The 26858-nt window shown below is 43.5% G+C and overlaps 1 protein-coding gene across 5 annotated transcripts in view; it reads right to left on the reverse strand.

Moving 5' to 3' along the window:
• Positions 1–6974: 6974 nt before the first annotated feature.
• The window catches only part of LOC135907494 (calcium-activated chloride channel regulator 1-like), a 158352-nt gene continuing 138468 nt past the window's right edge, over positions 6975–26858 (reverse strand). For all 5 annotated transcript variants that reach the window (XM_065439194.2, XM_070520899.1, XM_065439193.2 and 2 more), the window contains 4 exons: positions 23001–23271; positions 20553–20726; positions 18261–18536; positions 6975–7722 (listed from right to left, as the gene is read on the reverse strand). In XM_065439194.2, coding sequence (XP_065295266.1) covers positions 7088–7722; positions 18261–18536; positions 20553–20726; positions 23001–23271 — 1356 coding nt within the window. In that variant the 3' untranslated portion in view covers positions 6975–7087. The remainder of the gene's footprint in view (positions 7723–18260; positions 18537–20552; positions 20727–23000; positions 23272–26858) is intronic.

Genomic DNA, 26858 nt, shown 5'->3' on the forward strand with positions numbered 1-26858 from the left:
ATTATTTTCTAACCCTGTCAACTTTCTTGAAACAAATGATTTTTTCTGTATTAGTCAACATGGATTTCGCAAATTCTTCTCTTGACAGACCCAGCTGGCAACTTTCCCTAACGACTTACATGTATATCTTAATGGTGTTTTTTTTAAATGATTGCATATTTTAGAATTTTTCGAAATCATTTGACAAGGTCAAACATGTATTGCTACTACGCGATTTAAGCACACTCAACATTGACCAGGGAGTACTTAGCTGGGTCCAATCGTTCCTTTCGTCTTGGCCCAATTCGTTGTGACTAATGACTCTACAACTAACGCGGCTCCTGTTGAATCCGGTGTTCCACAAGGATCTGTCGTTGGTCGACTGTTATTTTTAATATATAATAAAGATGTACCTGATGATATTTCCTCACAATTTGCTTTGTTATATATCGAAAAATAACTAATGCCTCTGATATCACTGCTCTTCAATCCGATTTCAACAGCACATCTAATTCGTGCCTCGCTTGTTTCGTGGAACATAACATCAATAAATGCAAATCTATGCTGATTCCTCGTTCTAAAACAAGTTGCCGTACCTACGCCCTCAATGACTGCCCCTTTCAAGCTGCCGTTTTCTTGGCAATAGTATAAATGAATGAGAGGCCCCACTCTTTACAAGAATTCACTGATCAACATAAAACAAAGTATGATGGCCCATGGAATAATTACGTACTTTTTAGTGAATATTATCTGCTTGGTAAAGTGTACTCTTTCTGTACTTTCATATAAGTCGCTTTCTTGCTTGTTATGAATACATTATCAGCTTTTTTAACTCTTTTCTTCCCTGCACTGTGAATTCCTACAACTAATCCTCGAGAAGAAAGCGGGTAACCGAGGGGCGCGATTTTTATTAGTCATATCATAAGAAGCCAACAAACACTTACACCAAGGACAACGTAGGGGAAATTACTTGTCGGTAATAAATGAAATAAGCAAACGATAAATTAATGGAAATTAAAGTGGATGAAAAAACAACTTGCGCAGGTGGGAACCGAACCCACAACCTTCGCATTTCGCGTGCGATGCTCTACCAATTGAGCTACCACGGCGCTGTTTACCCATCCACTTTCTTGGGTATTTAAGTGTCGTAATAGAACCCTGGGAGTGGTAGCCAGCACCACCACTCACAGACCTTCGCAGCGGACGTGGAACGTCCTTCTTGCTGCAGGCGTCAGGAGAACGTGATCTTTTTGGGTGAAGGCAACTGGTCATTAAACCCACACATGCTACCTGAAGGCATGAATGTAGCCGGATTCAAGGCCCTCGTTATGTAATGAACGAGAAGAAAGGGGGTTAACTGAGGGGCCCGATTTTTATAAGTCATATCATAAGAAGCCAACAAACACTGACACCAAGGGCAACATAGGGGAAATTAATTGTGGTAATAAATGAAATAAAGAAACGACAAACTAATGGAAGTAAAGGTGGATGAAAAAACAACTTGCCGCAGGTGGGAACCGAACCCACAACCTTCGCACAATCTTCGCCTTTATATTTGATTAATTTATCGTTTCTCTATTTCATTTATTACCCACAAGTAATTTCCCCTATGTTGCCCTTGGTGTCAGTGTTTGCTGGCTTCTTATAATACAACTAATCCTGTACTTTTTTACTCTTGGAATGTATTCTCGCCCTTCCCCTCCGCAATGTACAAGTACGTATATCTAGGATATCACAAATAAATAAAGAAATATACAAGTGGATAAATAAATAAACACTCTACAGTATTGGCAATGGTTTTCCTAAAAGAACGCGTAAGAACATCTATTCCATTTTGCAAGACGCCTACTAATTCCTTTTTTTTTCTGTTCGCTCTAATGCATTATGCATAGGTCCTAAGCACTATATTTTTTTATGAAACATTCCACTCTGTCATCAGATCATCTGTCATCAGCAATCATCTCGCCGTACTCCGCTTGCTGCACGAGCGCCTTTTTCAGTGTTACATTTACTAACATAAACAGCTTTCAACCTAAACCTTAACAAGTATCTTATCTTGTATCTTCGTCTGGCCGTGATGTCCTCAGACTAATTGAAACATGGCGGAGTAATCAAATCAGTGACAGTGATGTTCTGAGTGAACTACCGAACTTTGATGTTTTCCGTAAAGATAGACAGGGTACACAGGGCGCTCGCATCCTTATCGCAGAAAAAAAAATTAATGGTATTCACAGTCTATGTGGCAACTATCCAGAAATTATATAGCTCATCTCTCGCGCTAAACGCAAGCTACTGCTACTCGGCATCTGCTTTAGTCCCGCAACAGTTATCCTGACTTCCCCCGTCATCTTAGAATGTTAGTTAGAACTTCAAATAATTTTTTTTGCTCTAAGTGGACAGTGGACTTGGTGGCTATGCCCGTCAAACCATAATGAGGTAGATCATTCTTTCGGGAACCCGCCGTGGTTGCTCAGTGGCTATGGTGTTAGCCTGCTGAGCGTGAGGTCGCGGGTTTGAATCCAGGCCACGGCGGCGGCATTTCGATGGGGGCGAAATGCGAAAACATCCGTGTACTTAATTTAGGTGAACGTTAAAGAACCCCAGGTGGCCAAAATTTCCAGAGTCCTCCACTACGGCGTGCCTCATAATCAGAAAGCCGTTTCGGCACGTAAAACCCCATAATTTATTTTGAATCATTCAAGAAAAAATCCCGAACGCTGGCAACATGCTTTTTAGGGAATCCAATTACCGCCATGTCAACTGTTCAAATTATTCCACCGTAGTTACAAATAACACTGGCGCTAAAGAATGCCTAGATATTTGGTTTAACTTTAATCTCTCCCAAATTATAAGAGAGTCAGCGCGACATGCTCACGGTAGTGCTAACATCCTTGATCTCATACTAATTAATAATCCTGAAAGCATGCCCTCTATAAGTACATACGCGAAAAAGGTATTGATAATGCAATACATCCTGTTTTCAGCTGTTCAGCTACAGAACTTCATTCGGAAGAGAAAACAATCCACCTGTATTAAAAAGACAATTATGTCGCGATAAACAACGAATTACTTGCATTCTACCAATCATTGGAATGAGGTTTCCAAAATCGCTCGATGCAAGACAACTGATTGCTCTAACAAAATAAAACGACTAACCACGTTACCCAGCTTATACCAACTTCCTGACTAAGCTCTAATCGCAATAGACCATGGCTCAAGAGCGCACTAAAAGACTGGAAAACAAGAAGAAACGTACATTTCGCTCCGCTAAACTGAGGCCAAGCCCTAGCTCCAGGGGAAGATACGTATCTCAACTCGCCTACGTGATAGGTATCCGGCCACAGAAGCACTATTTTTGTCCATTCAGACCTACTCTGGCTGCTCAGAAATAACCGCAATAATTCTTGCAGGTCACATATCTCAAGTCATCCCCTGGTATCAAAATCTAGATAGATGGTGAAATTTTGTCTGACCTCGACATTGCCAAACTGTTTAACAATGTTTTTTTATCTGTTTTCAATGTCGAGCCACACGTGCGTCTTCTTGCTTTCCCTGTTTCAAAAATGCTTCCATGTAGCATTCTATTTTTTCGCCAGATGAAATATCCGCATTTATTGATAATCATAAACGATGCTCATCACCCAGTGCTGAAGAATCTTTTGACAAGGTCAAACATGTATTGCTACTACGCAATCTAAGCACACTCAACGTTTACCCGGGAGTACTTAGCTGGATCCAATCGTTCCTTTCGTCTTGTCCCAATTTGTTGTAACTAATGATTTCACAACTAACGCGGCTCCTGTTGAATCCGGTGTTCCACAAGGGTCGGTCTTTGGTCCACAGGAAGGGCACCTGTGCGATTTGGGTAACCTTGTGGTTTTCGCGATCATTACCATCTAGCACCCTCTAAAATCTGTGAAAAAAGAGCAAGGTCGTTCCTCTCTACAAATCAGATTGTGATTATTCACCCTTAATCTATCGTCCTATATAAATAAGTAGTGCCCTATGAAAAATCACAGAACACGTCGTATACTCCCACGTTTTTAGTTTTCTAGGCAATAGTAACTTTTTCAACCTTCGCACACGGCTTCCGTAAATATCTGTCGTTTAGCACTAAATTATAGCTACATTTCTTCGTGACCTACACTTAAATCTCGATAGTAACACTAACCGATATCGTATTTATGTTGCAAAAGCGTTTGATAACGCAGCTCATGAAGGCTTTTTATTTGAAATTTCTCACTTCCACTTCAAACCTAACGTCCTAACATGGATGAAAGAATGTCTTAGTAGCCGATCACAGCCCGTCAGTACAACACTGCTTCAGAATTTCTTCCCGTAACATCAGGCGTATCTCTAGGTTCTGTTCCAGGTCCCCTTCTGTTCCTACTATACATTAACCATCTAACTCTGTTTCCTCTCATGTTCACATGTTTGCTGACGATTGCGTCGCTTATCGATCTACTACTAACTCAGATGCAATCTTCACCGCATTTACCTCAGTAATGTATCAGAATCCATAAAGAATGGCGCCGTAAGATACATCCACTCGTCATGCTTTGATATCAGCGTTTCACTATTAAATGTAGATTCTGGTATGGACCTGTCACTGCACCGTCACCGTATCACGAGCTTATCATTAGTCTGTAAGTTTTGCAACTGTTTGCTTCAACACGCGGTTACATTTTGCCACCTTCGCGCGTACCTCAGCACACAGGTCACTGCTAAATGTTCCTCTCCCTGGTGCACTCCCTGTCATTACAACTTCATCTGCCTCCACGGCAGAAGGAGTAACAGTCGTTCCACCAAATAATATCGTGAACAACCTTCTGTTTTAAGGCATCTTGAAGACAATAAATTAGGTCACACTGCTCACCCTAGTAGTCATTGATGTGCAGTAATTTTTACTGCAACACCCACTTAAGTTTGGGGAGCGTTTGAGCTATTGGCAGCGTTGTAATGCGTTAGTTCGTTCAGTTCATATTTAGGGTACTTCACGCACTTTTTGGGTTATCTTTTTTCTTTGTTTCTATGTATATATGTATACATGTATCTAACCATTTTCCCACGTACCAGGGTCACTTGGTAGTCTGTAGTCGCATGGGTAGTGCATCGGACTGCTGAGGGGAGGGAACAGGGTTCGAGACTAACCATCGGCCAAGTGAGGTCACTCAGCATACAGCAATGCATACATACGGCACCGCTGTAACGAGATACTCTTTGATGCCGACTTCGAGCATTGGGTATTAGATAGTTAGTTTGCGGTGATCCTCAAGGAACCTTTCTGATGCCAATATGGGTCACTGAGTGTGCCAGTACGTGTGTGCCGCTCTTCAATGAGAGTCAATGACGCCAACATCAGTAACTAAGGTAATTGGCACAGGAAAAACTCGTTCCCATTTATTCGATGCTCAGCAGAATCGTACTCATGTAAGAGTGGTCGCTCAACGACAGCAAAACGATGCGTACCAGGCTGCGCCATAAACACACCGCGTATGTGCCACTTTGAAAATGTCTTTCACGCCATCACCTTAGCCAGCTGCGCCATGAATGCATTCGTTATGTGCCTCTCTTGAAAGAATATCTCGCCAACTTGGGTCACCGAGTGTGTGCCACTAGGTGTTCGGCAAACCATGGAACGATTCTCAGCCTCGCGGCAGGCCCTGGTGCATCACATTTCTCGTCTCGGAGGCTACACATGGATTTCTTGACAGCCCTATGAGATGGGGCAGCGTGTCCAGAAAGAAGTGCGATAGAGGGACTCGGTTGCCACAATAGGCGTTTACCAGCGTTCGTACGCACCAGCACGCCATGCATTTCGGTGGTCCTGCATAGGCTTGCGGCGCCGCCAAATAAACCTGGCGCCGAGTGCTCTTAGGGAAGTGCGAACGAGGAGTCCCGCTGCAGCACGTTCTTCATACTTATCTTATTTCAACTGTTGTGAAGGTTTTGGCGCTATATTTATTCAATGTTGAACGCTTTGCCGTTGGCCGCCATCGTCACACACGCTCTGCTTAATCTTTTCCTATACGAAAATGCTGCAAGATTGCTGCAGATATGCTTAAAGCGGACTTCCGCGTAATTCTTCCGACCACAATTTCTAACTATGATCTGCGGGCAAGTAAAAATGTGTGCTGCATACGGACGTACGTTGTACTTTACGAAACTCAACCTATTTCAGCGGGTCAGCCGACCCTTAGTAAATAAGGTCATACCAAGCCGCATACCTCCCCTATCGTAGGCAATGAAGCTGCGTCCAGAAAACCGAGTTTTAGTAGTATAACAAAGTGAATGAGTGCATCAATCATGACAGCTCTCCCCTTTACGTCTTTGTTGTGTTTGGCCGTGCCACGATCTGGAGTCCGCGAATATAGTTGATCGGTCTGGGACAGCCCAACACACGCAAAATAACTTTACGCGGAATCTGCGGATCTTCTGGCTAGGATGCAGGCACTTTTGGCTAGGATGCCGGGCTATTTGGTGGCTTGTACAAACGGCGGATATCACCGTTTTGATAATACTGGATTTCTATGAAGCGGCTTGCGGTTTCTACTCACAACCAATATAGCCGCTTTCGCAATATGTATACTGAAGTGACCAATGGGACTAATCAAACAACGCATTATTTGCTAATGTAGGATGGCCATATCTAAGTTAATATGCGCTCGACACAAGATCGTGGAAGGGAGGCTGAATGGGAGCTCCGCACGCTGATAGCTCGACTAATTCGTTGGCGTGGGCTACGTGACCATTTTGAGCGAAGCCATCAAAGTGAAAGCAGCCGTAGTGATCCGTTCCTTCTACCCTTAACCTAAGCGCTATTATTATCTGGAACGTGTTGCAGGGAAGGCAAACAAAGAAATTACTACTGTAGTTTTTTTTAATATAAGTGAGAATAAACCACGATACAGCTCATGTCTTTCAAGAAACAGTTGGGGAAATTGTATAAGAATCGCCTAGCCCTGCTATCGAGTGTTTCAGACAATTTGTGGCATTGTCAAAAGTACTCAGTGGTTTATTTTGGTCACAAATACCATGCGGTATTCTAGCTTCACACAGTTTCACGTTCTCTTAAAAACAAAGCACACATGGTCTGTACTTTCGAACTTCACATAGTTGTCGCTGTTTGCGTGTTTGTGGAGAGGCCCTGATTCTCAGTAGTGGTGCTCGCCCTCGTCCTGTACAGCAGTATAACTGCGATGAACACGACGAATCCAGCAACTAGTGCCAGCAGAATCCAAGTGATGACGGATGGCTTGTCATTCTCGCTTGGATGCCCCACACCTGCTGTGGTTGTTGTTGCCGGATCAACGCCTGGCTCTACCTTGGCCGGTGTTGTGGTCGTTGCTGCGTCTTTGTCTTCGTAAGGCGTTTCGGCAGCTGTCCTTGCTGGTACAGGATTCGTGTGGTGCTGACTAGTCCGCGTGGTGGTGCCAGGTCCTCCTTTTATCAAAAAGGCAGTAAAATTTGAAATTTCAAATGGTACAAGAGCAGTACTAGACAGCTTCGACTTCAGTCCTTCCGCGTTAATAACACGTGCCGCTAGGTACGCCTCCAGCTTGTAGTCGACGCCTTGGGCCGACGTCACCCAGTTGCGGGGAAGAGCAATGGTGACTTCATGGTGCGAACCGGGGGGGAGGGCTTGAAGGTTGCCTTTCCGGACATCGGACATCACCTCATGGCTATCGAAGTGCGATTGAAGGTAGTCTTCGTCAGTGCCACCTCTGATCTCCACTCCCGCAGCTGTAATCGAAAGTACAGAAGACAGCTGTCACCTAGAATGACGTGGAGTTGATATCAAGAAAGAGCCGCTAACACCTCTTAGCTTACTCGATCGTCGAAAGATTAAATACTCGCTCCGCTTTCACATTTTTTCATAGCTGTAACCGACGTATATTATATATATATATATATTTATATATATATATATATATATATATATATATATATATATATATATATATATTTAAATATGTATATTAATTCGTGGACTTGTGCATCTTTTTTAGGCGAGCGCTTTTCACCGTCGCGTAAATCTTATCGCTATGCGCGGGACGCGCCTGCATATATCGGAAGTTTCTCTAATGTTATCGATGGTTCTATCCGCTTTCTCTTGTCGCTGAACCTTATGCAACCGGATTCAATGTATGCGCGACGCGAATGGCGTAGAACTTTCTTGAACACACTCGAGGACCAGCGATTACTATGTAACGCTCGATGGTTTGTGTATAAAATTCGAAGCGCTTGACCGGGAGATCAGATTTCGACGATTGCGGACTGTGTTCCCCACAATTGTGGGCACAGGTTTGCCCAGCACAAGGTACTTTCATGATTCGCAGTGTTGCTACTGTTTTCTTTACCGTTACTACTACGTGACATATGGTGAAGGTGCTTTGCTTTCATATATCGGACGTCCCCATAAAGCCGCGGCCCAAGCCCGAACGCGGAAGAAAGCACCAACGTTGCCAACAAGCAACGAGGTAGCCGCAGGCTGCAAGGACTAGGCCCGGAGCACGGACTTCGGCCTTTGACGACCAGAAAGTTCGTCGCCAATTCAACAGCCCAGGTAGCCACCGGAATTCCGTGGACCATCATTTGAAGACATTGATAACTAGCTGGAAACATATGAACGGGTTGCTGCATTCAAGAACTGGAACTCCAACGACAAGCTTAGGCATGTATAGTTCACCTTAGAAGGCGCGGCAAGGACGTGGTATGAGAACCGGGAATCGACCCTGACTACATGAGACCTGTTCTGCAACGGCTTTGTGCAGACGTTCACGAGCGTCATGCGCAAAGAGCGAGCGCAAGCTTTACTGGAAACCCGCATGCTGCTGCCGAACGAGAACATCGCGATCCTTACAGAAGAGATGACTCGCCTCTTCTGACACACCGACCCAGAAATGCCGGAAGAATAAAACTTCGCTTCTTGATGTGGTGTTTAAAGCGAGAGCTTTTGACCGGATTGATGCGCAACCCACCTAATACCGTTGCGGAAATTATTTCCGACACCACAAATATTGAGAAGACGTTGGATATGCGGACAAAGGAACGTGCGCCGACAGTTAAGCACATCAGCCGGTGCCAGCGCCTCCACAGAAGTGTGGCATATATATCCCGCATGGGCATTACATCGGCAGTGGGCACGGCGGCACTAATACCATGTGGCGCACTAATACTCTCGTCTTCATTGAGCAGGTTAGAAGACCGTTTGGAAAATGCTTTCGCTCTAGCGACCGCTTTTTGGGTAGTGCTGCCGTGCCCGCAGCTATGTCACGGGGTGTTTCATATACCTGTATTTCTATAGAAGTGGCTACTGTTATAAGGAGACTTAGAAACTAGCCCCGGCATTGAAGTATAAAGGGCAGCGTTAAGCAACTGTATAAAAAATTGCTGCCGATATAAAAAAATAAAGGGAGAAAGTCTTGCAGATATAGGGACCAAATTAGTTACCATAGCTTTTCTAGAAAATAAAGTACAATCTTCTCACAGCGACATTTCCCGCATGAGTAGCGTAATAGAAACCATGGAAGAAAATCTATGTCCTGAGAACAGAAGCAGTAGAGCTAATTTAATAGTTTATGGCATACCGGAATCGCAAGAAGAAACGAGTGACAGTCTTGAGCGGACAGTTAGCAGAGGTATCGTGCAAGATATCCTCGAGCTGGACCCAGTTACTATAGAACGCATACATCGGTTAGGCAGTCCGTAAGGGAAAAAGACAAGGCCGGTAATGACTAAACTTCTAAATTCTCACTACAAATCGGCAATATTGAAAAAAAAGATTCCTAAATTAAAGGCTTAAAATTTGCCATTGGGGAAGATTTTTCTCCTAAAATTCGTGACATTAGGAAGAAACTGTGCAACAGTGCCAAAGAAAATTGCGTCAAACCCGACAAAGTCTCCCTCGCGTTCGGCAAACTGTACATCAACAGTCGCGCCTTTGTTTGGGACGACGAAACCAATGACAAACGTACCCCTTAAAAAAGAAGCGGAATCAAGCAAAATAAGCGGCCTGCCAATGACGCGGAGAAGAGCTCGATAAGACAACTAACAATAATAAATGTAAATGCAAATGGGTTATTAAACACAATAAAATCTTTCGGAAACCTGTTAACTGATCGCGAGCCTGACATAGTCGCTGTCACGGTAACGTGGCTTTCACCGGATATTTGCAGCCGTGAAATCATGCGACCGAACTAGTCAGTCATTCGCAATGATCGGCGTTCCCGTAGTGGTGGCTTGGCTCCTGTGATAAAGAAAAACCTCCCATTTGTTTGCTGCCAGATGTGTCCGGTGTGAAAGTCTCTTTTGCAGGCTTCTTTGCAACATCATCATCATCATCATCATCATCATCATCATCAGCCTGGTCACGCCCACTGCAGGGCAAAGGCCTCTCCCATATTTCTCCAACAACCCCGGTCATGTACTAATTGTGGCCATGTCGTCCCTGCAAACTTCTTAATCTCATCCGCCCACCTAACTTTCTGCCACCCCCTGCTACGCTTCCCTTCCCTTGGAATCCAGTCCGTAACCCTTAATGACCATCGGTTATCTTCCCTCCTCATTACATGTCCTGCCCATGCCCATTTCTTTTTCTTGATTTCAACTAAGATGTCATTAACTCGCGTTTGATCCCTCACCCAATCTGCTCTTTTCTTATTCCTTAACGTTACACCTATCATTCTTCTTTCCATAGCTCGTTGCGTCGGCCTCAACTTGAGTAGAACCATTTTCGTAAGCCTCCAGGTTTCTGCCCCGTAGGTGAGTACTGGTAAGACACAGCTATTATACACTTTTCTCTTGAGGGATAATGGCAACCTGCTGTTCATGATCTCAGAATGCCTGCCAAACGCACCCCACCCCAGTCTTATTCTTCTGATTATTTCCGTCTCATGATCCGGATCCACCATCACTACCTGCCCAAAGTAGATGTATTCCCTTACGACTTCCAGTGCCTCGCTGCGTATTGTAAATTGCGGTTCTCTTCCGAGACTGTTAAACATTACTTTAGTTTTCTGCAGATTGATTTTTAGACCCACTCTTCTGCTTTGCCTCTCGAGGTCAGTGAGCATGCATTGCAGTTGGTCCCCTGAGTTACTAAGCAAGGCAATATCATCAGCGAATCGCAAGTTACTAAGGTATTCTCCATTAACTTTTATCCCCATTTCTTCCTAATTTGTTGCTTTTGTTGCTTGCAATTTGTTGTTGCAATTTGATTTTGTTGCTTTTTTTATGGAGGACTACGGTGGCTGTGGATCCGCTATAGATATCTTTCAGTATTTTTACATACGGCTCGTCTACACCCTGATTCCGTAATGCCTGCATGACTGCTGATGTTTCGACAGAATCAAATGCTTTCTCGTAATCAATGAAAGCTATATATAAGGGTTGGTTATATTCCGCACATTTCTCTATAACCTGATTGATAGTGTGAATATGGTCTATTGTTGAGTAGCCTTTACGGAATCCTGCCTGGTCCTTTGCTTGACAGAAGTCTAAGGTGTTCCTGATTCTATTTGCGATTACCTTAGTAAATAGTTTGTAGGCAACGGACTGTAAGCTGATCGGTCTATAATTTTTCAAGTCTTTGGCGTCCCCTTTCTTATGGATTATGATTATGTTTGCGTTCTTCCAGGATTCCGGTACGCTCGAGGTCATGAGGCATTGCGCATACAGGGTGGCCAGTTCCTCTAGAACAATCTGTCCACCATCCTTCAACAAATCTGCTGTTACCTGATCCTCCCCAGCTGCCTTCCCTCTTTGCATATCTCCCAAGGCTTTCTTTACTTCTTCCGGCGTTACCTTCGGGATTTCTAATTCCTCTAGACTATTCTTTCTTCCATTATCGTCGTGGGTGCCACTGGTACTGTATAAATCTCTATAGAACTCCTCAGTCACTTGAACTATCTCATCCATATTAGTAATGATATTGCCGGCTTTGTCTCTTAACGCATACATCTGATTCTTGCCAATTCCTAGTTTCTTCTTCACTGGTTTTAGGCTTCCTCTGTTCCTGAGAGCATGTTCAATTCTATCCATATTATACTTCCTTATGTCAGCTGTCTTACGCTTGTTGATTAACTTCGAAAGTTCTGACAGTTCTATTCTAGCTGTATGGTTAGAGGCTTTCATACATTGGCGTTTCTTGATCAGATCTTTCGTCTCCTGCGATAATTTGCTGGTATCCTGCATAGCGGAGTTACCACCGACTTCTATTGCACAATCCTTAATGATGCCCCAAGATTGTCGTTCATTGCTTCAACACTAAGGTCCTCTACCTGAGGTAAAGCCGAATACCTGTTCCGTAGCTTGATCTGGAATTCCTCTATTTTCCCTCTTACCGCTAACTCATTATTCGGCTTCTTATGTGCCAGTTTCTTCCGTTCCATCCTCAGGTCTAGGCTAATTGGAGTTCTTACCATCCTGTGGTCACTGCAGCGCACCTTGCTGAGCACGTCCACATATTGTGTGACGCCAGGGTTCGCGCAGAGTATGAAGTCTATTTCAATCTAGTCTCGCTGTTCCGGCTCCTCCACCTCCACTTTCGGCTATCCCGCTTGCGGAAGAAGGTATTCATTATCCCCATATTATTATGTTCCGCAAACTGTACTAATAACTCTCCCCAGCTATTCCTAGCGCCTATGCCATATTCCCCCACTGCCTTGTCTCCAGCCTGCTTCTTGCCTACCTTGGCATTCAAGTCGCCCATTGGTGTAGTGTATTTAGTTTTCATTCTACCCATCGCCGATTCCACGTCTTCATAGTAGCTTTTGACTTCCTGGTCATCATGACTGGATGTAGGGGCGTAGACCTGTACGATCTTCATCTTGAGCCTGTTATTAAGTTTCACAACAAGACCTGCCACCCTCTCGTTAATGCTATAGAATTCCTGTATCTTACCAGCTATATTCTTATTAATCAGGAATCCGACTCCTAGTTCTCTTCTCTCCGCTATGCCCCGGTAGCACAGGACGTGCCCGCGTTTTAGCACTGTATATGCTTCTTTTGGCCTTCTAACTTCACCAAGCCCAATTATATCCCATTTACTACCCTCTAATTCCTCCATTAGCACTGCTAGACTCGCCTCACTAGATAACGTTGTAGCGTTAAACGTTGCCAGGTTCAGATTCCAATGGCGGCCTGTCTGCTCAGCTCTCACTGCCGATCTAGCCTCACTAATCCATTTATTTATTTATTTATTTATTTATTTTACAATACTGCCGCTCTCAGCCGAGAGCCTAGCAGACGAGCATGAACACTTTCTTTTCCCGACATAAATACATTGCGAGTTACACAAAGAATGAAAAAGCAACAATATTCAACAAAATACAAAGGATAAGGTAGATAAGCTATACAACAGAACACTAAACAAAGCAGAACAAAAATGAACAACAACCGGGGCATATCATAGTCAAAGCAAAAAACGTGATGTATTGGAAACAAAGAAGTGTATACATTTTTTTTCTAAGCACTGTTAGTTTAGCATAAAGAGAACAGGGAACAAACATGAGAAATCATTAATAATCTCTTGTGATGAGCTCCAGTTGTGAAACAAACAGGGATAAAGAATTTGTCGCTGTTAATGATGAGTTAAGTTCATTCCATTCACTGATTACTCGAGGAAAAAATGAGTACCTGAATGCGTCATTAGAAAAGGAATATTCAGTTAGCGTATGTTCGTGTTGATGCCGTGTTATTCTAGATTGCGAATATGAAATGTACCGGGTGATATCAATTTTATATTGATGGTGCACCATTTGAAACAGAAATTTTATTCGACCTTGTTTCGCTCTCGTCGATAATGTGTTGAGGCCTGAGGAAGCTAAGAGACGTGAAGGTGAGTCAGTAGAACGATATTTACTATGAATGAACCTTGCAGCTTTTCTTTGTACAGCTTCAAGTTTAGCTATGTTAGTTGCTGTGTAAGGAAACCAAACTGTGTTAGCGTATTCTAAAATAGGTCTCACAAATGTTTTGTAGGCCAGAAGCTTAATGTTCGTTGGAGCGATCTTTAGGCGTCTTTTTAGATAAAATAGCTTTCGTAGTGCAGCAGTTGTAATATTAGTTATGTGTGTTTCCCAATTGAGGTTTGATGTCAGCGTTATTCCTAAATATTTCTGTTGCTCAACCATGGAAAGAGGCGTGCCATTAACGACATAGGTGAAATGAGAGGGTTGCTTTTTTCTTGTTATTGTCATTGCCACTGATTTATTGACGTTAATAGACATTTGCCACTGGGAACACCACTCGGCTAGCGTGTTAAGGGAATCAGAAAGATCGAGATGGTCGTTATGGCTGTTAATTTCCTTATATATCACGCAGTCATCCGCGAAGAGTTTGATTTTGCACCCTATATTATCGGTTATATCGTTAATAAAGATTAGAAATAATAGCGGCCCGAGTACCGAGCCTTGTGGTACTCCAGATGTGACAGGAACGACATCAGATGGCATGTGGTCAAACATAACAAATTGTGAGCGGTGTGTTAGAAAAGCTGTTATCCAAGCAGAAACTTCTCCTTTCCCGATGGCGCGCTCCACTTTTGCAATTAGTTTAGTGTGACTCACGCAATCAAAAGCTTTAGATAAGTCAAGTAAAATCATGTCAATTTGAGAACGATTATTAATACTAAGAGCGAGGTCATGAACTACCTCTGTTAGTTGAGTGATGGTTGATAAGCCAGATCGAAAACCATGCTGGTGAGGCGATAGGATGTTTTCACGTTCTAGAAATACTGTCATGTGTTTTAGAATGATGTGTTCTAGTATTTTGCATGAAGTGCTGGTGAGAGATATGGGTCTGAAATTGGCAACATTATTTTTGTCTCCTTTCTTGTGGATCGGTATTATTTTAGCCTTTTTCCAGTCATGTGGTAGATTAGAAGTTGCTAGTGATTTACGAAAAATGTGTCCCAGATATCTACTGCACCACTCAGCATATTTTTTTAGGAATTCGTTTGGAATTTCGTCAGGCCCGGTTGATTTCTTAGGGTCAATGTTGAGGAGAAGATTGTGGATGCCGGCATCCGTTATTATTAACCGATCAAGCACTGACGTACAGGATGGTGGAAGAGGGGGGAGTGTACCATTGTCTTCCGTGAAGACTGATTTGAAGAAATTGTTATATTTGTTTGCCGTTGCACTTTTTTCTTCTTCAGTTAGTTTGGTTGTTGTCTGCTCGGTACTGCGCAGATGTTTCCAGAATCTTTGTGGGTTATCTTTTAGGAAGTTAGCAAGAGTAACACTGTAGTAATATTGGTTCGAATCTTTTAGTTTCTGCTTGAGATGCATAACTGCAGATTTTAACTTCAAGGTTGTAGATGGTTTTGGGTTATTCTTGTTAGCCTTACGAAGCCGATTTGCGCGCCGTTTAGCATGGATTATTTCGCGCGTGATCCATGGATTCTTAAGGTGCTGATATATAAAAGGATATATATATATATATAAAAGGATATATAAAGGATATATATAAAAGGATATATTTATATATATATAAAGGATATATGCCTCCATCTACACGGACATCGCCCTGTGAGTGCGAAGTTCACCACAGAGGCACCAAAGCGCGCACTCAGCCCTGCAAAGAGCCTTCAACACCACCGCTATAACCTGAGAAAGATTTGTCTTGCCATCTCGGCATGCCATGCTGCTCCACTCAAGAGCAGCTGCCCGCCGCACAGGTGTCCGGCTGCACATGGAAGGCATCCAGTTATAGCCTGGAGCACTGCAGTGACGTACCTGGGGCTGCGCATTGATTACTGGCTGTCCTGGCTGCCTGCTGTCAAGAACCTGCATGTCCATGTCCTCCGTGTCCTCAAGGCAGTCTCCCAGCTTCCTGGCCGAAGACAGGGCTGTACCACTACGTGTGCTCTGCGGCTGTACTAGGCAGTAGCCACCTCATGCCTGCGGTACGCCTTCCCAGTCGTGGCACTACCACCTGCCTGTCTGAAGAAGATCAAGCTGCAGAATCGGGCCGCGATTAGGCTCTACCTCGTCGCTCCCCGCAGCTCTCAAGTCGCTGCGACCTTAGCCAAGGCGGCAGCATGGCCCATGTCACTCCTCCTGCTACAGGGGACACACTTTGTTGACCGCCTCCACCATGGCCAACACGGCAGTGTCCTGCTATCCCGATTGCACTCGCGGCCTCATTCACAGATGGAGACTGTGGGCTGTACTGGGAGGTGATTGGGATACCCCCAGCCAATGACGCACAGCTGCCTCTTCCTCAGAAACCACCCATACCCATCACCCCAAAGCTGCCTGGAGACGCAGGAGACGAAAGATTTGATTAAGAAACGCCAATATATGAAAGCCTGTTACCCAACAGGAAGAACAGAACAGGCAGAACTTTCCAAGTTAATGAAGAAGCGTAGGACAGTTGACATAAGGATGTATATTATAAACAGAATTGAACATGCTGTGAGAATAGTAGAAAGCCTAAAAAGCGGTGAAGAAAACTCAAGGAATAGGCAAGAATCAGATGTATGCGTTAAAAGACAAAGCCGGCAATATCATTACTAATATGGATGAAATATTTGAAGTGGCTGTGGAGTTCTATGGAGACATATACAGTATCAATGGCACCCACTATGATAATAGAAGAGAGAATAGTCCAGAAGAATTCGACATCACACAAGTAACGTCGAAAGAAGGAAAGAAAGCCTTGGGCCTATGCATTGAGGAAAGACAGCTGGGGTAGATCAGGTCACAGCAGATTTCTTGAAGAATGGTGGGCAGATTGTTATAGAAAAACAGGCCACCTTGTACACGCAATCACGCGCGATCTCGAGCGGACGGTAATCTTGGACGAACGCCAACATAATCCTAAGCCATAAGAAAGGAGCGCCAAAGACTTGAAAAATAATAGACCGATCAGCTTAGTGTCCGCTGCCTACAAAGTATTTACTAATGAAATCGCAAATAGGATCAGGAACACCTTAGACTTCTGTCAACCAAAAGACCAGGCAGGATTTCGTAAAGGATACTCAATAATAGACCATATTCACACTATGAATCAGGTGATAGAGGAAGGTGCGGAATATAGCCAACCGCTATGTATAGCTTGCATTGATTATGAGAAAGTGTTTGATTCTGTCTAAACCTCAGCACTCATGGAGCCATTACAGAATCAGGGTGTAGACGAGCCGTATGCAAATATACTGAAAGATATCTATAGCGGCTCCACAGCCATCGTAGCCCTCCATAAAGAACGCAACAAGATCCCAATAAAGAAAGGGGTCAGGCAGAAAGATACGATCTCTCCAATGATATTCACAGTGTGTTTACAGGACGTATGCAGAGACTTGTATTGTGAAGAATTCGGTATATGAGTGAATAGAGAATACCTTAGAAAGTTGCGATTCGCTCATGATATCGCCTTGCTTAGTAACTCACGGGACCAATCGCAATACATACTCCCTGACTGCAGAGGCGAAGCATAACGGTGGGTCTAAAAATTATTCTGCAGAAAACTAATATTCAACAGTATAGGAAGAGAACAGCAATTTACGATAGGTAGCGAGGCCCCGCACGTGGTAACGAAATACATCTAAAGAGGGCAGTTTAGAGGTTATAGAGGGCAGGTCCCCGGATCCAGATCATGAGACTGAAATAATCTGAAGAATAAGAATGCGCTGGAGTGCGTTTGGCAGGCATTCCCAGATCATGAACAGCAGGTTGCCATTATCCCTCAAGAGCAAAGTGTATAACAGCTGTGGCTTACCAGTACTCACCTACAGGGCACAAACCTGGAGCCTTACGATAAGCGTTCTACTTAACTTGACAGCGCAACGAGCTTTGGAAAGAATAATGAGTGTAACGTTAAGGGAAAAAAAGAGCAGATTGTATGATGGAACAAGCGCGAGGTTTTTACATCTTTGTGTAAATCAAGAAAAAGAAATGGGAATGGGCAGGACATGTGTTAAGGAGAAAATATAACCGATGGTCATTAAATTATGGACTGGCCTTTAAGGTAAGGGAAGTGTAGCAGTGGGTAGCAGAAAGCTAGGTGGGCGGATGAGATCAAGAAGTTTGCAGGGACAACATGGCCACAATTAGCACATGATCAGAGTAGTTGGAGAAGTATGGGAGAGGTGTTTGCCCTGCAGTGGGCGTAACCAGGCTGATGATGTTGATGATTTCTTAGAATGGACTGTTCCCCACTTTAATTACGCCCACCAAAGTCTTTCCTCACTCCTATTGCCAGGCGTAATGCTCCTGTTGAGTATTCTGACGTGACTTATTCTAAACTTCCAGATGGGTGCATCAGATGATACGCACCTTTGCCGTGTGTCATGTGCGCTCCTGGCCAAGTCCACGTAAGACAGACGATAGGCGTCCTGTCGATCTCAACGTACCCACTCACAGCTCTAAAGTCCCAGATTGTTCCAGGAGGAACGTCTTTCTGCTGCAGGTTGCTTGTGAGCTGGAAGTGAGTGCCAACTGTGACTCTTTGGAATGGGGCCGTGGGCTTCTGTTCTCCCAGGAGGGTATCCTCGAATGTATAGCTGTCTGGCGCTTGTATAATTTCTGTTTCCCATGTTTCGTTCTGTGGCACTGCAAACCATATAGCAAACGTATTACTACCGCGACAATGTTTAGGTACGGCAATCTAAGCGGGCGATTTCAAAGAAGAGAACATTTAAGGTTGCATTAGGGGGCAACGCGGTACGCGACACTCAACACCCGTGCAGTACCTGCAGACAATAATGCGATGAATGACGGAAATATGTCGCAGGTATACGTGTCCTGCGTGAAGTATTAATTGTTGGAATACCTTGCTGGTTTTCGAACTTTTCTCTACATTATGACAAGCTTCGGCTTGACAAGATGAAAAATACTCAGAATCCATTCCTTGAATTAAGGTACCTGTGCAATTGATTTCCTAGATATGGTGTAGATTTCAAGTAAATGTAGATGCTTATTTTTTAGCATTCCAACATGTGGGAATGAGTTGTGCAGTGTCTGTCACACAAGATAGTCTCCACCATGCCTTCAGGCGTCAATGTTTAGAAACTGTCAGCGGTCATTGTATGGCAGCTTATGTGCAAAAGTTTTGGCACTCACCACCCTTTGAAGACTGCTAAGAAAATTTCAGCTATTTCACTGCTATTAATGAGTTTCACACATGTTTTAAAGCAAACACAACATAGTCAACTTATCGATATGCATAAAGCAATTGCAGTGCGTATGTCAACCTCCAGGTCAAGCTCAATGTTGGAGGGAAAGGTGTGGCACAAGTGACGTGCAACACACGGTCCCATGCATGCGCTACTGCACTGCACGTCGAATGGTTCAATAACAGAAACAAGAATCGACCTAATATTGTGAATATTGTCTACATTCCTCTGGAGAAATTATCATCCTCAGCCTGTTTTGTGTACGCTGCAGGACGAAGGCCTCTCACTGCGATCTCCAATTACCATGTACTGCGCGAACCGATTCCAACTAGCGCCCGTGAATTTCCTAACTTCAGCATTCTAGCTAACCTCATGTAATCCACGACTGCGTTTCCCTTCTCTTGCTATCCATTCTGTAACCCTAATGGCCCAACGGTTATCTCACCGGCACATTACATTTTCTGCCCAGCTCCATTTTTTTTTCTCTTGATGACAATTAGACTATCCTCTACAACGGTTCGGAGAAATTAAGCTATGATATAATGCTATAGTTGTGGAATGCTACTGCGCCTTTGAATATGCAATTCCTAACAACCAATACTCGTTTGTGTTTTGCATGAATAGAACAAATATTGTCTTTGGCGTCTACTAAAAGCGCCAAGTGAATCTCTTGATTTCTACAAAAAACATTCCTGAAATCCAAAAAAGAACTCCTTATATATTTAAACCTCGAAAAGATTCCACAAATTGACCCCTATTGCTGCACCATGCATAATTCTCGTCGTCGTGTAAATGTAAAGATATGCGTATTTCTAACGGGTCTCTCGCGTTTCGAGTGCACAAATCCTAGCCATGAAGGAAATCTGCCATTTATAGCTCGTGCACGCCCTCCAATACTTTATACGAGTTGCGGCAAAATGCTGTAAAGCTTTTTTGTAAAACCTCCGCAATAACGATGCCTTACTGCAGTAGAAACGCGGCCAAGTTACTAATTGCCTGTCATAGTTTTGAGCAGCATCGGCCGTGAAAGGAACACGGCTGGTTCACTGCCTTATATTTTCTTCTGCTCCTCGTCTGAGTTTCGACGTTGAAGATTTTTTTCTAGCGGGCGCTAACTGTAGCAAGTTCATTAGATCAGGTTTCTCAGATAGGATTCGCAGAAAGAACACCACTTACGCTTATCCTAATGTCTCAATGTCCCTCTTACCAGATAGAGCAGAATAAATGCAATACGAGAGATTACGTAATGGACCGAAATGCAGGGTTCATCAGCTAACACACGGCTGCCGCATTTCGGTGGGGCGAAACGCGAAAACACCCTTGTACTTAGGTTTAGGTGCACATTAAAGAACCCCCTGTCGAACTTTCCGGAGTCCTCCACTACGGCGTGCCTTATAATCAGAAAGTTGTTTTGCACGTAAAACTTCATCATTTGACTTTTTTATCAACCCACCTTGGTTGTCTTCCGTAGGCCAAGCAATTGCGTCAGGGGGGAATCCCGGCGTACGGTACGCATGTCGAGTCTTATTGTCACCATAAATGTATGCATTGACAGGGTACCTTCCTCCACCCGTGAATTGGGTGAAGTAGCCGCTGTACGTACCATCTTGTGCCATGACATCAGGATCTGTAAAATTAGTACCAAGAGCCCGTGAATACAGTATCAGTTAGGCATAACTTTGAATCAATTGTTTGTTTAAATTTTGTCGATATGAGGTAAAGTCATGTCAGAGCAATTTTTTTCCAGACTTCCACTAGCTTTGTGGCCTTGCAAATGAATCATCAGTAGCAAAATATTGCTTTCTATATATATAATAGTTTGCAATGATTACGCATGCTCGAAAAAAACGTAGAAGGGTTTAGTACCACTGTTAAGTCCCAGAAGTCGCAAGATCAAGTTCGTTGCAAAGCTATCGGTCGCGTATTACATCTCCGGAAATAATCACTTTGGTCGAAAAGCAATATCTTTCACTCAGTCGCTGGCTACTCGATGACTTGAGTCATATTCTGAACCAGTCACTTTCAGCGGTACTATCACTTTGGCTATGTTTTTGCCATTGGAGCGCGCTGATTGGCTGTTTTTGCGAAATACAGTGAACTGATTAAATGGTTGAGCATTACGTCATCCCGTTTTGCTCAACGCGCAAATCAGCGTGCCTGACGGCGATACTATTGCCGAAGGGGATAGTTTCAGAATACGTACCCTGGTGTGAACTAGACTTAAATTGGACTGCTTGCACTAACCAGATAGCTATGAGTGCTTTAATTTCAGACAGGAATATGTAATGTACAAATCGCTTTTAAAGGAAAAAATACAATTTACCGCCTCGCTCATATGGTAGGCTCGCCGCCATTCCAGACTGGCTTTGTGGCAGACCAGCTTTGCGCTGGCTCTGAAGCGCCAGCTCCAGTAAATGTGGCGGGAGTTCCCTTACGTACAAATATAGGAGAAGGCACACGCAGCCTCCTCTTGTATTTTTTTCAATACCAGCCAGGTGCGACTGATCCCACCGTTCACTGATCCCACCATTGCGATCATCCTTTTCTACTCTGTCCCTTCGCGCCTGCGTTACTGTCGTGAGGGACAATACTATTTTGGCAGCGCGCCTCATGGCGGAAGTCTTAGTGAGCGTAGTGAGACAGAGACGCGCGATAAGGTGACAAGGCCATTTCATGTGTTGCAACTCGAATGGCAAAAATCGGTGCCAGCGCACGTGTTCCAAAAAATAATTGTGATCACCAACCGCGTATGCGACTACCTTCCAAGAAACAAGCTTCTTTTTTTTTCAGTGGCCTGGAACTGGAAGAGCATGTTTCGATAAAGGAGTTGTGAGTATGTTTGCTGGAAAAAAAGAATGTTTCTTGATATAGCTGGCACACATGATTGGCAATTGTAATGATCTGTTTTTCCCTGCACTTGGGATTTTGATGTGTGTTTTCTTCCTGCAACGTTTTATTGATGTTTGATTGCATCAAGCACAATTTTTTATTTGGCCTTCTTGCTGTCTAATTTTTCGGATAAACTGTACAAGTTACCTCATTTTCACAATAAACTTTAATTAGAAGTTAGCCCTCATCCCCCTCTAGTGTCATCCTGTTCATACTGCTTCATGCTATTCACCCTTGCAACAGTTGTTGTGTGTGTGTGTGTGTGTGTGTGTGTGTGTGTGTGTGTGTGTGTGTGTGTGTGTGTGTGTGTGTGTGTGTGCGTGTGTGTGTGTGTGTGTGCGTGTGTGTGTGGTGTGTGTGTGTGCACACATAATTTGGATGTGAAACCGGGCCATCGGTCTTCCGCTGTACATGCTCATGAATTCATTAATTACAGCGCAGCACAAAGACGAAACTTGGAAACTTAAGGCTTTCGCCTTAAAACTAACACTAAATTTTGCAGTCTATCTTCTACAACGACCAGAATACGTTATGAGGAACACCTTATCGGGCAAATTATTCTTACCACCCTCGGTTCTGCAACCTGCACCTTTGTTTGAGTATACAAATACCATGTGGCCGCCATGGCTTGTATAGAACCGGCGACATCGGGCGCAGAAGCTCAAAGCAATACACTAAGCCACCGCGCCGGGTCTGCGAGATATTGTTTATATGCACGATATCACACTACTGGAAGGCTTGATCATATGGTTTATCACAATCGGAGTTTTCGTGTACTTGGGTGCATTAGTGCCGGAAATGAGAAACTTCCGGCACTAACGGCCCTGCAAGTGCACGGAAGGCTACCTGCACATGTTTCGTCCTTTCCTGATAACAATTCTGCTTGCATTTTATGAGCATTATTTGTCTCGTACGAGTTAACTAAACAACACATATAATACCATAGCCTTCTTTAAAATGTATGATGCTCTCTCCCATAAATAAATAGAACACAATGCCAAGAAGTCCTTACCCTCGCCGTCGTCATACAGCCGGACAGGGCAACTAAGCCCTTGTGTATTACGGACCACAGCCGTTACATTTGCCGCCAAAACAACGTTGATGCCTTTCCTCACATCAACAAGTATAACGGCATCCTCTGGTTGGCTGAACACTGTCTCCGACATTTGGCACAAAGCCACTACCGGCTTATTGTTCAGATCCTTGATTTGGGACACGACATGGATGTTGACAACGACTCGTCCCTTGCTTGAACTCTCCACTTGAAGCGTCCATGTACCCGGCTGGAAAAGTACACCGATTAATCAATAAATCAACCAATCACTCATTCTACTAATAATCGGATCAATCAGTCAATTTATCAGTCAGTTCATCGAAGACGTACAATGAAATATCGATGCCAAGCGCTCTTTGCGAACTGAATCATGACAGACTATATATCAAGTGCTTTCTTTTGTCTGCAATATATACAATAGTCAGGTACATAAAAACGTGCATCAGTCAATCTAGAGGTAATGTATCACTAAATACAATAATTATTGTCAGGGTCTTCGGAACCATTCCATTGGATAAACAATTAATGCATTGCAAAAAAGGTCGAGCATTAGTTAAGGGTCAATGTATATCTCACATAAGCAGAGCTATTTACTGGAACCATTACTGCGACAAAAACAGTAAACGTGAATAATTAAGCGTTCATACAACCTAATTTATTGCAATCTATTGAAGGAAACTAAAAAAATTGTCGATTATCAAGGAAGGCGCCAGTCTAGTCTGCAAATAAAGACCCTGGCTTTTCTAGAGCAACCGATAAAGAAAATTGAAAGACAACTCGACAATTGCGCGTCACAGGTATTAAATCCCTGTAAAACGGACATATATAAAGCCCGACAGAAAACTGTGAAATATAAGATACTACACAAAAACATAGTTGGGGTCCTGAGCGCAGCAGGAATGAGTACTACTGAAGAGATTGATTCAGTAAAGTAACTCTATATATAAACAACCGGAAACATTAAAAAAAGATAACATTGAAACAAAATGTTCTATAGTTGAACTCTTTTCTATATGGAGAAAATATTCGCAAATAATTCCGTCGCAAACCATGACACTGTTTAGCCAAACTCACAACTGCAGCTGAAAGTGTAGCTAAGAAAACCTGATGTAGAGGAAACTGTCGTTTGTTAATTCAATCTATGGTGATAGCACCACAAAATTACAAAGTGGGCACAAAAGCCAAGATCTGTAGACCTATACATTTGTGTCACATTTTCTTCTTCGTAAAAATATTTGTCGTCTCTTAGATGTTACTTTGTGTAAGGTTCTCATTTACATGTTGGATAACAGTCGATGTGGTTCAAGTCTCTTACGCTCAACATATTTGACTGTATAAATACTTTGAAAAGACTGAATAAAAACATCAAACCCTACGCGTCCCGATACTCCTTTCTAATCATTCCCGTAAAGAGAAGGATTCGTGTAGCCCTCTGGCAATCCTAAGGGAAATTTCTACATACGTAAGGTAGCTTGATTATTTTCATGTTGCATTGACGACTACCCTACTTTTCATCGTCTTTTTGCATATGTGCTGTTCGATGGTAATAGTGTCCTCACCGGCTGTCGTTGACCCTATACGGGTAGTGGGAAGCATGATTCGCACCCCTTCGGCCAGTCTAATATAAGGCGTTCAAAAGTTACTGTAATGCGAAAACGTCAAATGGCCCGTTGAGCGAAAATGCCGACCTGATTCGTTTGCTGCACCCAATTGACCCCTAAATTTCCATTGGCTACCCAATTGGCGTGGCCGCATTATTGCTCACGCACGCCATGCGCTAAGGGCACAAAGAAATGACTGGAAAACAGCGAATCAGAGTTTGATTTATCTTACATGCGTAATGGACGAATGGTGCAACAGAAAGTTCCCGCACTGATGTATGGGGACGACTTAGTGCTACTAGCGGACAATACAACAGATTTAAAGACACCTGCGAATATCTGTGGCAACCCAGCGACAAATTTAGGCCTTGACTTTAGTACAGAGAAATCGGAAATGATATTTAATGAAGCGACAAGTAATTACGTGGTGTCAATTCAACAGTATGTCTAACACACAGTCAATAAATAAACATACCATGGCGTAAACACATACAAAAGAAATACTTATTCAAGCACTGACAAAATCAATGTGAAAGTAACTCGGAAGCGCAAGGAAGCAATTATGAAAATTAGAGCAATTTGGAGCGACAATAAATATAAGGTGGCGCGTGGAATTCGGAAAGAAGTAATGGTACCATCGCTAACAATCGCATATTCCATTCTATGCTTAAAACCGGATATCATTTCGAGGCTAGAAGTTAACGAAAGATCGCTGGGCGGATTGGCTTTGATAGCCCACGGTAAAACCACAAATGAGGCAGTCCAGGGTGACATGGATTTGGCCTATTTTGAAGTCAGAGAAGTGGAAGCAAAATTACTTTTGATGAAAACCTCAGGAACACAGACGAAAATACACGGGCGGCTAAAGTTTGCCAATATCTGTAACTGAAAAGAACGGATACAGAATGGAGGAAGAGGTCAAGAAAGTTGGCAACCATGTACGAGATAATTGAAAGTGTAAGTACAGAACCAGGAATAATCAGAAGGGAAGAGAGAAAGAGACAGTGAATTTTATGCAAATAATAGAAACAAAAAGACCACGGAGATTTACGAGAATGAGAAAAAGGAAATTAGAAGGGAAAATTTCAACAACATGGAGAGAAGAGTCTTGACATTTGTGACTCGCGCCGGTTGCCTAATGACAAGAATATACCACAGCAAATATTCTCAACTTGATGAGGCTTGTGCATGCTGCAGGTAAAATCCAGAGACCACTAAGGCCACCCTAAAGGAATGCGAAGGGATTGACTCAGGGAGACCCGTAGGTAACTTACACCTTCCAAACGGCTTGGATTTAAAGTGGGTGGAAGGAGGAACCTGTCGGTAGTAAAGAGAAGCAAGGGACGTTTAGATCATTTGTGTAAAAAAAAAAAAAAACAGGGAAGAGACAAATATCGCCAGACTTGTTACAGTCATACGTAGCGGTACAAGGTAGACAGAGACGTTCTGAAAGAAAAAAATATGATTAATTAGATGTTTACAAGAGTGCTGCGATAAAATACAGGTATAGCCCTTCTGAATAAATCAAGCAGGTTAGGTGACTACTTGTCACCGCCCCCGTTTAAAGGGAATGCCAATAAATCATGATTATCGCGTCGGTAGCGTGCGGCACTAGTCGCGCATGCTGCTGTGGCTTCCTGGCTCGGGCAGCGCGTAACGCCATCCTACATTTCTCACAGCGCAACACTGAAGGACCGCTGAGCGCCATTCAAATGCACAATAATGATTTCGCATTCCCAACTAAGGTGTGCTGAGGTAAGCCGCCATTTTTCTGCTTAGTGGTTTGAAGAATGAACCTTGGAAAAAGAAACGGAATAGTCGAGACGAACTTTTCTGACCCCTATTTCAAGAAACACCGATCGTTTTCTCACGACTGTGCGCTATGTGAAGCTGAAATGGCGTATTATTTGTTCATCTATTTTTTACAACAAGCGATGGCCAAGGTAATATATGTATTAGACTGCGGCAGAAGGTGCTTTCTGGCGTGTTTTCCCATAGCTCTGACTGACCATTGTACGGCTACTGCTGCAAAACTGCGCGAAGTCCTAGGCTACCCCCCCCCCCCCCCCTTTGTTACTTGGCGGACGTGCTGGATTTCTGTTTACCATGCTGGAACTATGCAGCTGCATGATAGCACCAGCTTTTACAATAACTCATCCTGGACCGTCCCAGGCTGCTCTAGCAGAGGCTATCGCTTGTTCTGGCACCGTCTGTC

This window comes from Dermacentor albipictus, chromosome 6, assembly GCF_038994185.2.
Source record: "Dermacentor albipictus isolate Rhodes 1998 colony chromosome 6, USDA_Dalb.pri_finalv2, whole genome shotgun sequence".
In the NCBI taxonomy this organism is placed as follows: Eukaryota; Metazoa; Arthropoda; class Arachnida; order Ixodida; family Ixodidae; genus Dermacentor; species Dermacentor albipictus.